The sequence below is a fragment of the Physeter macrocephalus genome, chromosome 20 (genome assembly GCF_002837175.3).
Source record: "Physeter macrocephalus isolate SW-GA chromosome 20, ASM283717v5, whole genome shotgun sequence".
In the NCBI taxonomy this organism is placed as follows: Eukaryota; Metazoa; Chordata; class Mammalia; order Artiodactyla; family Physeteridae; genus Physeter; species Physeter macrocephalus.
The window spans coordinates 44799607-44813467 of NC_041233.1; the positions used below are offsets into that span (position 1 = coordinate 44799607).

The following is a 13861-nucleotide window of genomic DNA, read 5'->3' on the forward strand; positions in this document are numbered from 1 at the left end:
TTAGATCAATAAATACACTACCTCTTGTGTCATAGATTCTCACACAGTATGTAGTATTCAGAAGACAAGAAGTAAAAGTATACATAGTTCATTGTATTCACTTATTCTTTCAGTGAGTATTTATCTAACGCTCCCCACGTGTCAGGAAACGAGGAATCAACACAATAGAAAATAACACTGATCCCACTGATCTTACATTTATTCAGCATCTATTTCATCTCAGGTACTCTGAGCATATGCTTTGCCCTGAAGGAGGTTAGTCTAGAGGGGAGAGCCCCCAAAATAGAGGGCAGTACAGGGCACTATAGCACTGCAATACGATAGCAGCACAATTAGAAGAATCTGAATCCATAAGCAGTCAGGGAAGTTTTCTTGCAGCAGAACTGAGTTTTGAAGACTGACAGGGATTAGTGAGGAACCATTCTGGGCAGAGAACTTGTCTGAGCCAAGGTGCTGCAAGGACCTAGCCTGGTGCTATCAGAGGACTATATAGCTTGTTTCAGTGAGGAGGAAAATGTGAGGGCGCAGCAGGAGATAAGGCAGGGTCTAGATCCCCAGTGAATCCAGAGATAAGCTAAAGAGTTTGATCTTTGTGCTGAAAGATATAGAGTGAAACTCAAGGATTTTAGGAAGGAAAATGAAAAGTTCAGATTGACATTTGAGAAAGGTCTCTCTGAAAGAGATCAATCATGAAACAAATCAAAGGAATCCAGATGGAAAATACTTTGGGGGCTGGAAGTAACCTGCCAGCAAGCTCTTTATGGGATTTTTTTAAAAATGGCTTTGTTTTCATGAGAGTGAGACATTTAGCAACGTTAGCCATCAAGAACCCAGTCAAAAGCCATTAAGAAAAAGAGAGTAAATGAATAGGTTGCTTCTTAGGCACTATGCTTGTAAAACAAGTCCTTTTGCAGAGACTACTGGCTTGGAACTGCATGTAAAGTGTAGTAGTTGACTTAACAATATAGATTTTATATAATATTTCAGCAGATATATAGCAATAAGAGAAGAAAGACACTTGCAGGAATAAAAAACAATAGCTGAAAGTGAGGGAGGAATAAGATCTAAATGTCAGAAACCTTATCTTCACCACTGTATTCTCAATATCTAGAGTAATATCTGGCATGGTACCATGTGTTCAATAAATATTTATTAATATTCATAAATATCAATAAATGAATGCATCATAAAATTCATGCAGAAGAATTAGGAGATCAATAATTCACCACAGTAGTCCCATGAGTTTATATGAGTACATTACATCCCAAAGGCAATGACTGATGTTCCAGCTGAGGCCCCTGTGGCTACTTGTGCAAAGTCCCCTCTTTTCTTATGCAAAGTCACCTCTTCCTATAAAACAATGCAATCTAAATAACTAACCCCTAATCACTTGAGGTGAAGATAAGCCATGCACAATCAGGCTCTATCTAGAGGAGTGATTCTCACATCAGACGCATATCAGAATCTCCTGGAAGTTTCTGAAAAACACAACTCCTGGTTCCCATTCCTAAAGATTCAGATTCAAGTAGATCTAGGGTGGTGTTTGTATGGGCAGGCCACTCAAGACGGCTGTTCTCTTGCTCTCTGTATATCTCCTGCCTCACCAGTGCCTGCTTCACCTACACCCTAAGCAAAGGACTGCCCTTCCTATGTACTTGCCCCAGGTCCCGGCTGGTGATTGTTCTTAACAAAGGGGCGGTGAGGGGTGTGCCCCTCTGCTGGTTTCCCTGGTAACTAATGAGCCCATCTGCCGTCAATTCCCCAATAACTGGTAACCTCCTCTTCTCCCAGGGAGTGAAGACTGCCACCATGTCCTGCCTGCTATCAGCTGCACACAGTGGAGTGTTGCTCCAGGACCTTGCTTCAGACGTGTAAGCTCCCTGCTCCGTTAAACTATTGATGTCTCTGTCGCTGACTCCAGGCTCTTTCTTTCGTCTTGAAGCTGGGCAAGCACAGGCCTCGTAGGCCTGTGGGGTGCAAGCCCAACAGTGGTGATGGTGGTGGTAGTGATATGTGCTAAAGATTTTTACTTAAAAAAATCCTAATCCCAGCCATGTTTGGACATTACAAATATGTGAATGTCCAAATGTATTCTTTTTTTTTTAATTTTTCATTTTTTAAAATTTTATTCTTATACAGCAGGTTCTTATTGGTTATCCGTTTTATACATATTAGTGTATATATGTCAATCCCAATCTCCCAATTCATCCTGTCCAACTGTATTCTATTCCCTCACAAAGAAGTTAAAATTTGCATATAAACTACTTGCTTTGGTCAGAAGCTTCCCAGACCCTCCCTATCAATGGCTTCCCTTGCTGGATGCTTGCAGGGAGCCTCAGAATGTAGAGATAGCTTTGTGAAGCTAGCTGCATAGGTTTTGCCCTTTACATTTGTTAATGATTGTTTTTTTTTTTTTTTGATGTCTGATCTTATTTATTTGTTACTCTTAGAACATCTCATTTTTGACTGGACTCAGACTTAGAAGTGGAAGCTCTCAGAGAGGACAGCCTCCGTCTCTTGGCAATCTGTTCCTGGCGTTTTTCTTTGGCCTCCTTCATTCTCTTGGCCGAAAGTTTAGCATAGTCTGCAGCCTCTTCCTTATTTTTCTTAGTACGCTGTTTCTTCAGAGCAATTCGCCGACGTTTGCGTTGCAGAACACGTGGAGTAACAAGACGCTGAATCTTGGGTGCTTTGGTCCTAGGTTTCTTACCTTCTTTGTTTAGGGGCTTTCTCACAACATACTGGCGGACATCATCTTCTTTAGAGAGATTGAAAAGTTTGCGGATTCTGCTAGCTCTTTTGGGCCCCAGGCGACGAGGCACAGTAGTATCAGTGAGTCCAGGAATATCCTTCTCCCGTTTTTTGACAATAACCAAATTGAGAACGCTCAGATTGGCATCCACAATGCAACGCCGTCCAGATTTGCGCTTTCTTTCTCCAGTCCTCCTTGGTCTGTAACAGGAATGCCCCTTACTCAGTAGCAGGCGGAGTCGGCCATGGGTCAAGACACCCTGCTTCATGGGGAAACCCTGTTTGTCGTTCCCACCACTGATTCGGACCACATAACCCTTCCATTCTTCACCCACAGCGTCAGCAGCAACTTCTGTGGCCATACGCTTCCTCATAAAAGGTACGAAGTGTTCGTTCATCGTCCACTTCAATGAGTTTCTGGCAGCCAGTGGCCGGGAAAGAGATGTTCACCTTCATTCTGAAGCGGCCGACCGCCTCCGAGGCGCCACGGAAAAGAGTTAATGATTGTTTGTAAGCTAAGCTTTGAGCTCACGCTGAGAAAGCAAGACCTCTTTCTCCCTGAATCCACTCAGCTCTTCATTTTCTAATTAATGTCTTATCAAACTGTTATGACTAAACGTGCTAACAGTGAGAACACAAGACCTCTCCCTGATCTTTCATCCTCTCCTCTTTCTCCTTTACTCATCTCACGGGGAAGAACAGAACCTACAGAGTCCAGGTCCGATGCTTCAATATTTGGAAAAAAAAAAAAAAAAAATCTTATCAGAGAGGATGACCATGAAACAGAAATATGGGATCTTCTGGGACCCTTTCTCACCTAGGATTTTGCCCAGTTTGGCAACTCAGGGCTTTATTAAAGATGCATTGAACAGGCACACGGATATTGAGGTTATTTTTCCAGGCTGTCCCCAAAAGCTAGTGCCTCTCTGAGCACAAATAGATGATGAGATCCTGGGTTCTGCCCCAGTGACTGGCATTAGCTTTGGATATTGTGGCAACGGAGTCTAATGAAAGCCAGGGTGTGGACTACTGGCCGCAGAGAGAAGTACAGTTACTGCCATATGAGTCTATGCTGCTTCCTCAGAATCACTGGTGAAAGTATTTATTAAGGTGCAAAATTCTCACAGTTCTGTTGGGGCAGACTTCTCCCAGTCCAGACCAGATGTTCCTAAAAACCCACTATACCCTTCTTAAAAAAAAAAAAAAAAAAAAAAAGAAAACCCAAACCTTTACACACTGCATTTTTAAAGAAGGGACAGCAGAATCGTACGTTCTGTCCCAGAGCTGTTCCATTTTAAAATCCAAAAAATGCATTGAGGGTTTTAACCAACAGGAATACTGGCAAATGTGCATCAGATAAATGTACAAGAATGTTCATAACAACCCAGCAACCCAGATATGTATGACAGTAGGCTGGATACGTGTGTAACAGGGAAGAGCTAAATCGGACTTTGACTTTAACCTTTGCTTTTTGTTGCTTTTGTTATTATAGTCATATATAATGGCCTGCCTCAGGGAACCCTGCCCATCTGTGAATGGCTGCAAGAAAAAAGAAACTACACATTCCAGATGTTTTGCAAGACTGATGGCCCTTTTACTTTACTTCCTCACCACCGCTCCCTCTCTGATGCTATCAAAGAAACTGGCATCCAGACCCAGATAAGATAGTTTTTCAGGGACACTAGTCTGCCATCTTCTTGGTGTGCCGGCTTTCCGAATAAAGTCCTATTCCTTGCCCCAGCACCTCGTCTCCGATTCATTGCCCTGTCATGTGGCGAGCAAAGCGAGCTTGGACTCGGGAACACATGGCGGTGTATTCATTCAATGCAATACTAGACAGCAATAGAAAGGAGAAATACAACCACATGCAACCATATGCATGCCAGGAACGTGACCTTGATCCAAAGAAGCCAGGCGTAAAAAACTCAGATTGTATAATTCCATTCCAAAAGTAGGACAAAGTGGTAAACAACAAGGTCCTACTGTATAGCACAGGGAACTATTAACATATTCAATATCCTGTGATAAACCATAATGGAAAAGAATATGAAAAAGAATGTATATATTATATCTATATCTATATCTATATCTATAACTGAATCACTTTGCTGTGTGGCAGAAACGAACACAACATTGTAAACCAACTGTACTTCAATAAACAAACCAAAACAAAACAAAATAGAACAAAGCAATCCATGGAATAAGAAGTCAGGATAATGGCTACTTCTGAGAAGACAGGAAGAGGTAATTATTGGGAGAGGGCACATAGAGGGCTTTGGGGGTTTAAAATGGTGGGAGTTACACAGGTATATTCACTTGGTGATATTTAATTGAGCTGCACACAGGATTTGTGTGCTTTTCTTCATGCTATATTTTAATAAAAACTTTAAAATTCCTCTGAGGCTCATCTATTTCGGGATGATCATTTAATTACATTAGCTTTGAATCAAAGCCAAGAGATAAGAAAAAGAAAATAGACAACTTAGATCAATGAGACACCTGCTACCTGCTATTACTTTAAAATGGATGTTGTCACATAGATCTCCTCAGCCAGTGGTTTCTGACTCATTTGTGACCATAGGAAACAGCACAACAGTGTTAGTTAGGCAGGGAAAAAAAAAAATGGGTACTTAAAATTATAAATTCATCAAATTTCTGTTTTGGCAGATGACACCTTTATAAAGGGAAATGGCATTAGAATCCTCTTCAGAATGAAAGCGCCCCGTACCCGTTGAGAGTTTCCTCACCTTCTTTGCTTCTCCTGCCTGCTTGTTGACCATTCTCTGCTTAGGTAAACAGTAGAGGGAAAATGTTGAATTGAAGTAGATTTAGTTTTTCTTTTAGTTCGTTAGTAACTTTTTGCGACTTTGAGTAACATGTAAAGGCTTAAATGAGGCTCTACAGTGCTCTTAAATTTTAGACGCAGGGTTGTTTGGTTTCTTTGGTCTGAACCAGTGCTTGCCAACAGAACTTTCTGCAACGATGGAAATGTTCCTCTATGATGATTATGGTATCCACTAGCCACTAGGCTACTTAGCACTTGAAACGTGGCTAGTGCCACTGTGGAAATTAAGTTTTCCTTTAACACAATTTTAATTAATTTAAATATAAATTCAAATAGCCATGTGTGCCCAGTTGCTACTCGATTGGCCCATGCATGCCTTGACCATCTGATCCCACATTCTCTCATATCATAAGGTCCATGATGCTTTCTGAAATGATGAAGTGATGCTGAAATGACTGGAGCCAAACAAGGATTAACTGGAAAGATTTCAGAGAAGGCAAAAAAGGTAACTGCAGTTTACTGGCTTGCACAGTTATCAGAAGGAAATGGATTTCTCTGGAAAACCGGTCAAGGAACTATAGAATCTCAAAATTTTTAGGAGTTAATGGGTCATCAGGAAAAGCAACTTTAAAAATTTTAAATGTATCCTGTTAAAAACAACAGGCCCAAAGTGCATTCATTTATGTTAAACCACGTCACCAAACTGAGACTTAAAGAGTTTCAGTTCTCCCAGCAATGGAAGCCAGCCAAGCAGGAATCAAGTAAGGTAATTTGCCATCCTTACCTGCCATCCCCTAAAGGAGAGCAACCTTGCAATAATCAACTTTTTTTTTTTTTGCTTTTTTGCTTTTATTTTTCTTCGTATAACTTCCCTTCTGACTATAAAAGTCTTTTATTTTATACAGCTCTGTTCAATGGGATACTGCCCTATCCGAATCGACTTTTGCTCAAGTAAACTTTAAAAAATTTTCATATGCCTCAGTTTATCTTCTGACAATCCAAATTAGTAAACTTTAAACATCTGTATAGAGGAAACAGAAGGTGAGGGCTAAAGCAATAGAGTAGCAGACCAGATAAACTCTGACTTTGATTGGAACTGAGTTGAACCCTGTGCGCACCCGTCCCCCCCCCACCCCAAGTACAAAGGCCCCTCCATGCTCCCTGCCTCTAGTTGATAGAAAAGCTGGTCTCCCAGGCCCCCCAGGCCTCCCTGAGTCCCAATAGAGCAGGCTCAAGCAGCTAATTATTAGGACAATAGACTCACAGACCCAGCATCTGAGGCACAGTCCTGAGTTGTTTTATAGCTATTGTAACTGTCACCAGAAGGAAAAAGCTAACTGCATGATGACCAGACTGCCCCCATGACATAAACGGCTCCATCTTGAGCAATACTGAATCTATGGCTAGGCCTTAAGAGAATGGAATTAACGCTACTGCTCATAATAATCTATATCTTTGTGGGCATGAAAATAATTGTAGCTTGTTCTGCCCATATATGTAAATGGGCAAGTACAACTGTCAGCAAAGAGATGCTACAGACTCATGTAGACATCTTCCACTCTAAGAATACGGCACCCTATGTGAGCATGAAGTTACAGAAGACGGACCTTTGCCCACGATCCGATGGAAATGGAATGATGTTCTGACATGTGGGAATTTGTAAGAAGCTTCTGGCAGGAAAAAGCTCTTTGCAGGAAAGAGCTCTCTGCATGAGGCCTGTATTGTCTTGTCACTAACCTTAAACCAGACACCTTCATGCTCTATTCATCTCCGGCCCTAGCACAACTTTCACATCTTTTGATCACACAATACTTTGCCTAACATGTTGGTTCTTTCCGTAGATCAAAGAAGTAGAAATAAAGACGTTATTAACAGATGACCAGATCTCTTCCCTAGCTACCCCTTCAATAATCTCGTGAATAAACTGTGAGAACAAGATAGAATCTAAGGAAAAATCACAAGAAGTCCACAAGTCTGCACACAAGTCTGCACACAGTGGGGGACGACTCTGACCCCCTACCTCAATGATTAACTGAGATTACCTCCATGTTTCTCTTTAAGAACTTTCAGAGCCAAGCAGAATCTTCAGAGGTGGTTTTTGGGGTACGCTGAGTCCACTAACTCCCCAGATTGCTGGCATTCTGATTAAAGCCACTTTTCCTTTCTACCAACATTTGTGAGTATTGATTTTGTAAGCAGCGAGCAGGGGACCCGATTCCCTAACAGGATTTGGTAAATAACTGGCATCAGCATGCTGGTTATCCTTTGATCTCAACTTAATATATACTTCTGAGTAAGTTGTTGTAATGTCCTCGCCTGGAGGCTGTGGCACACAGAGGGACAGCCCAGTAGTTCAGATACACCCGAAGATAACTTTTTCTTATTTTTGGGACCTGACAGTGTTTGGATCTTTCCCTTGATGGATTACATCTTAACCTGAGCAAAACTGCAATTTTACTTCATTTTATTTGTTATTTGTAGGAATTAGTCTTTCTCAACAAGGTCAGCAAGACATGACTCCATAACTCATTTCACTTATTCCTGCTCTGCCAGTATACATACCGTAGTGTACCAATTCATAAGTGTCTTTTGGTCATCTCCCAAATAGTTTAGAACACAGTGGACTTAATAGAACAGTGATCTTTTAAACCCCTTTTATGATTACTGCGGCAGTGGTATGATTCACAGGCTATCTAATAGTAAGATTGATGTCCCAACTATGTCTGAAGGCTTACAGCTATAAAGTGACCTGAACAAGTTCTTGTAAAAACTTTTCCTGGCTGAAAACTACTCTGTCTTCCTCTCATAGAGCAGAAATATACTAGTCTCTTCATTTTAAGACACTGAAACATTTGCTTCACTCATACGAAAACTGAAATAAACTAGTGTCAACTCTGGCCTGCTTCTTCAAGTCTAAGATCTCCCTGCCACCTTTTAAATTCACAAATTACCATTTATATCCTAGGATATATCTTAGGATCAATATGCAAAAGAAACTTGCCAGCCTCCAAGTAGAGAAGCCAGTTTTGACAGAATTACTATTGCCCAACCGGTTAATCAGATTTTAGCTAAGCTAGAATGTAACTGATTCATCCACACTGTCTCTTCAATTTAATTACTTATATTGGTAGTAGTACATTTAGTTAAATTTCAACATACATTTGGATCCTAATCATCTTTTAAAATGTCTTCAAGAAGATTACACAGCTTAGAAGTGTTGAGATGTAAACTTATTCCCTATTCAAAAGACTGCTTGTCATTCACCAGGCAGTGGAATTAAAGGCAGGAGAAACTACCACATTTCTCAGAAGGTATCATCAAATCTTCAAATTTAAAAGAGGTAGGTATACTGACTTATACATCCTGATGGACCCTCAATCAGATGCCAAACATCTGTCAAAAACTTCCAGCTCACTTTTAAAAAAGGCTATTTAAATTCTAGTATTGCATTATTTAAGGGAACAAATGACATTACAAATTGAATTTAAAAAGAAAAGAACATAATCTCCTGGTATTCTCCGATGTACGTCTATATTCTAGTCAACCCTTAAAGAACCAAAAGGTCAACAGCATAGTCCAAGTTATAAAAATCAGCATACTATAGGGATGCTATAACTAGCTGCTTATGGCCCAGAACATATTAAAAATCAATTGGTAGTGTTAAAAACATCTATTTTCAAATTTTGATCATGATAATACAGATGAAAGTGATTTGCAATTGGATAAATATATGCGAATTTCTACTGCTAATGGACCATATATACTGGAAAACCCTACATTCACACATGCATTACTTTTAAAAATCCTTCAAAAACAGAGTGAAATCACAAGATGAGAAAAGAAATCAAAAGAGGTCAAAAACAGAACTGTAAGTCATATCACATTATTCCTTAGCTTTAAACACACCAGTAGCTTCCAATATCATTCAGTGTAAAATAAAAACACTTAATAGGGGTCATCCTTCACAATCTTGCCCTTCCTGAAACACCTCAGCACCACAACCACCATACCCATCTTTCTGACTTTATCGCCAACCAATTACCTCTTTGTTCTTTTTTTTTTTTTGGTGGTACATGGGCCTCTCACGGTTGTGGCCTCTCCCGTTGCGGAGCACAGGCTCCGGACGCACAGGCTCAGTGGCCATGGCTCACGGACCCAGCCGCTCTGCGGCATGTGGGATCTTCCCAGACCGGGGCACGAACCCGTGTCCCCTGCCGCGCCACCAGGGAAGCCCCTCTTTGTTCTTTAAATAGTTCCCATCTCAGGAATTAGCACTAGTATCCATTCACCCAGATATCCACCTAAGAATTCCCTCATTTTCACTGACTGATGACCAAAGGTCGTCTTATGATACTGGCCTTTTCTGACCACTCTTTATAAAATATTATCTTCTTCACTTTGCTTTATTTATTTATTTTAATAGCACATTTTACCACCTTATATATTTAGTTTTTAATTTGTTGATATTCCAACAAATGTGAGCAAGGGTAATACCAACAAGATGTGAGCTAGGTGGAGTACAGACTCTTGTTTAGGGCCTGGCATCAGGCAAGTTCTCAACACATGTTTATTAAACAAAGGAATGAATACAGAGTGGTAAACATGAAATGGTCTTGGGTTGCTCTGGGTGTTTTCTGTAATACAAGAACCAATACAAGTCTTGGGTTTCAATGGCACCATGGTGATGAGAGACAAAGCCTTGGGTCTGTGCTATGTGGAAGGTGCAAATGAGATTCTTACATAAATCCTGTACCTACTAATGAAGTTATACCTCAGTGTAAAGATGAGGTAGAATAATCCACCAGCCTGTGAAGGGGGTCAACAAAGTAACTGACTGATTAGGTCTTGACTCAGGATGTGGAATAAAGAAAGAAGAGAGGGCTTCCCTGGTGGCGCAGTGGTTGAGAATCTGCCTGCCAATGCAGGGGACACGGGTTTGAGCCCTGGGCCAGGAAGATCCCACATGCCGCGGAGCAAGATGCTACAGACTCATGTAGACATCTTCCACTCTAAGAATACGGCACCCTATGTGAGCATGAAGTTACAGAAGACGGACCTTTGCCCACGATCCGATGGAAATGGAATGATGTTCTGACATGTGGGAATTTGTAAGAAGCTTCTGGCAGGAAAAAGCTCTTTGCAGGAAAGAGCTCTCTGCATGAGGCCTGTATTGTCTTGTCACTAACCTTAAACCAGACACCTTCATGCTCTATTCATCTCCGGCCCTAGCACAACTTTCACATCTTTTGATCACACAATACTTTGCCTAACATGTTGGTTCTTTCCGTAGATCAAAGAAGTAGAAATAAAGACGTTATTAACAGATGACCAGATCTCTTCCCTAGCTACCCCTTCAATAATCTCGTGAATAAACTGTGAGAACAAGATAGAATCTAAGGAAAAATCACAAGAAGTCCACAAGTCTGCACACAAGTCTGCACACAGTGGGGGACGACTCTGACCCCCTACCTCAATGATTAACTGAGATTACCTCCATGTTTCTCTTTAAGAACTTTCAGAGCCAAGCAGAATCTTCAGAGGTGGTTTTTGGGGTACGCTGAGTCCACTAACTCCCCAGATTGCTGGCATTCTGATTAAAGCCACTTTTCCTTTCTACCAACATTTGTGAGTATTGATTTTGTAAGCAGCGAGCAGGGGACCCGATTCCCTAACAGGATTTGGTAAATAACTGGCATCAGCATGCTGGTTATCCTTTGATCTCAACTTAATATATACTTCTGAGTAAGTTGTTGTAATGTCCTCGCCTGGAGGCTGTGGCACACAGAGGGACAGCCCAGTAGTTCAGATACACCCGAAGATAACTTTTTCTTATTTTTGGGACCTGACAGTGTTTGGATCTTTCCCTTGATGGATTACATCTTAACCTGAGCAAAACTGCAATTTTACTTCATTTTATTTGTTATTTGTAGGAATTAGTCTTTCTCAACAAGGTCAGCAAGACATGACTCCATAACTCATTTCACTTATTCCTGCTCTGCCAGTATACATACCGTAGTGTACCAATTCATAAGTGTCTTTTGGTCATCTCCCAAATAGTTTAGAACACAGTGGACTTAATAGAACAGTGATCTTTTAAACCCCTTTTATGATTACTGCGGCAGTGGTATGATTCACAGGCTATCTAATAGTAAGATTGATGTCCCAACTATGTCTGAAGGCTTACAGCTATAAAGTGACCTGAACAAGTTCTTGTAAAAACTTTTCCTGGCTGAAAACTACTCTGTCTTCCTCTCATAGAGCAGAAATATACTAGTCTCTTCATTTTAAGACACTGAAACATTTGCTTCACTCATACGAAAACTGAAATAAACTAGTGTCAACTCTGGCCTGCTTCTTCAAGTCTAAGATCTCCCTGCCACCTTTTAAATTCACAAATTACCATTTATATCCTAGGATATATCTTAGGATCAATATGCAAAAGAAACTTGCCAGCCTCCAAGTAGAGAAGCCAGTTTTGACAGAATTACTATTGCCCAACCGGTTAATCAGATTTTAGCTAAGCTAGAATGTAACTGATTCATCCACACTGTCTCTTCAATTTAATTACTTATATTGGTAGTAGTACATTTAGTTAAATTTCAACATACATTTGGATCCTAATCATCTTTTAAAATGTCTTCAAGAAGATTACACAGCTTAGAAGTGTTGAGATGTAAACTTATTCCCTATTCAAAAGACTGCTTGTCATTCACCAGGCAGTGGAATTAAAGGCAGGAGAAACTACCACATTTCTCAGAAGGTATCATCAAATCTTCAAATTTAAAAGAGGTAGGTATACTGACTTATACATCCTGATGGACCCTCAATCAGATGCCAAACATCTGTCAAAAACTTCCAGCTCACTTTTAAAAAAGGCTATTTAAATTCTAGTATTGCATTATTTAAGGGAACAAATGACATTACAAATTGAATTTAAAAAGAAAAGAACATAATCTCCTGGTATTCTCCGATGTACGTCTATATTCTAGTCAACCCTTAAAGAACCAAAAGGTCAACAGCATAGTCCAAGTTATAAAAATCAGCATACTATAGGGATGCTATAACTAGCTGCTTATGGCCCAGAACATATTAAAAATCAATTGGTAGTGTTAAAAACATCTATTTTCAAATTTTGATCATGATAATACAGATGAAAGTGATTTGCAATTGGATAAATATATGCGAATTTCTACTGCTAATGGACCATATATACTGGAAAACCCTACATTCACACATGCATTACTTTTAAAAATCCTTCAAAAACAGAGTGAAATCACAAGATGAGAAAAGAAATCAAAAGAGGTCAAAAACAGAACTGTAAGTCATATCACATTATTCCTTAGCTTTAAACACACCAGTAGCTTCCAATATCATTCAGTGTAAAATAAAAACACTTAATAGGGGTCATCCTTCACAATCTTGCCCTTCCTGAAACACCTCAGCACCACAACCACCATACCCATCTTTCTGACTTTATCGCCAACCAATTACCTCTTTGTTCTTTTTTTTTTTTTGGTGGTACATGGGCCTCTCACGGTTGTGGCCTCTCCCGTTGCGGAGCACAGGCTCCGGACGCACAGGCTCAGTGGCCATGGCTCACGGACCCAGCCGCTCTGCGGCATGTGGGATCTTCCCAGACCGGGGCACGAACCCGTGTCCCCTGCCGCGCCACCAGGGAAGCCCCTCTTTGTTCTTTAAATAGTTCCCATCTCAGGAATTAGCACTAGTATCCATTCACCCAGATATCCACCTAAGAATTCCCTCATTTTCACTGACTGATGACCAAAGGTCGTCTTATGATACTGGCCTTTTCTGACCACTCTTTATAAAATATTATCTTCTTCACTTTGCTTTATTTATTTATTTTAATAGCACATTTTACCACCTTATATATTTAGTTTTTAATTTGTTGATATTCCAACAAATGTGAGCAAGGGTAATACCAACAAGATGTGAGCTAGGTGGAGTACAGACTCTTGTTTAGGGCCTGGCATCAGGCAAGTTCTCAACACATGTTTATTAAACAAAGGAATGAATACAGAGTGGTAAACATGAAATGGTCTTGGGTTGCTCTGGGTGTTTTCTGTAATACAAGAACCAATACAAGTCTTGGGTTTCAATGGCACCATGGTGATGAGAGACAAAGCCTTGGGTCTGTGCTATGTGGAAGGTGCAAATGAGATTCTTACATAAATCCTGTACCTACTAATGAAGTTATACCTCAGTGTAAAGATGAGGTAGAATAATCCACCAGCCTGTGAAGGGGGTCAACAAAGTAACTGACTGATTAGGTCTTGACTCAGGATGTGGAATAAAGAAAGAAGA

At 40.4% G+C, this 13861-nt stretch overlaps 2 protein-coding genes across 3 annotated transcripts in view; both read right to left on the reverse strand.

Moving 5' to 3' along the window:
• The window catches only part of PRKG1 (protein kinase cGMP-dependent 1), a 1272686-nt gene that overhangs the window by 554063 nt on the left and 704762 nt on the right, over positions 1-13861 (reverse strand). The gene's annotated exons all lie outside the window — the stretch shown is intronic.
• LOC102973970 (40S ribosomal protein S6-like) lies at positions 2425-3222 on the reverse strand. Its single transcript, XM_055081498.1, is given in 2 exon segments — positions 2425-3119; positions 3121-3222. Coding segments are annotated over 2 exon segments (750 nt in total). The 5' UTR covers positions 3208-3222; the 3' UTR covers positions 2425-2456.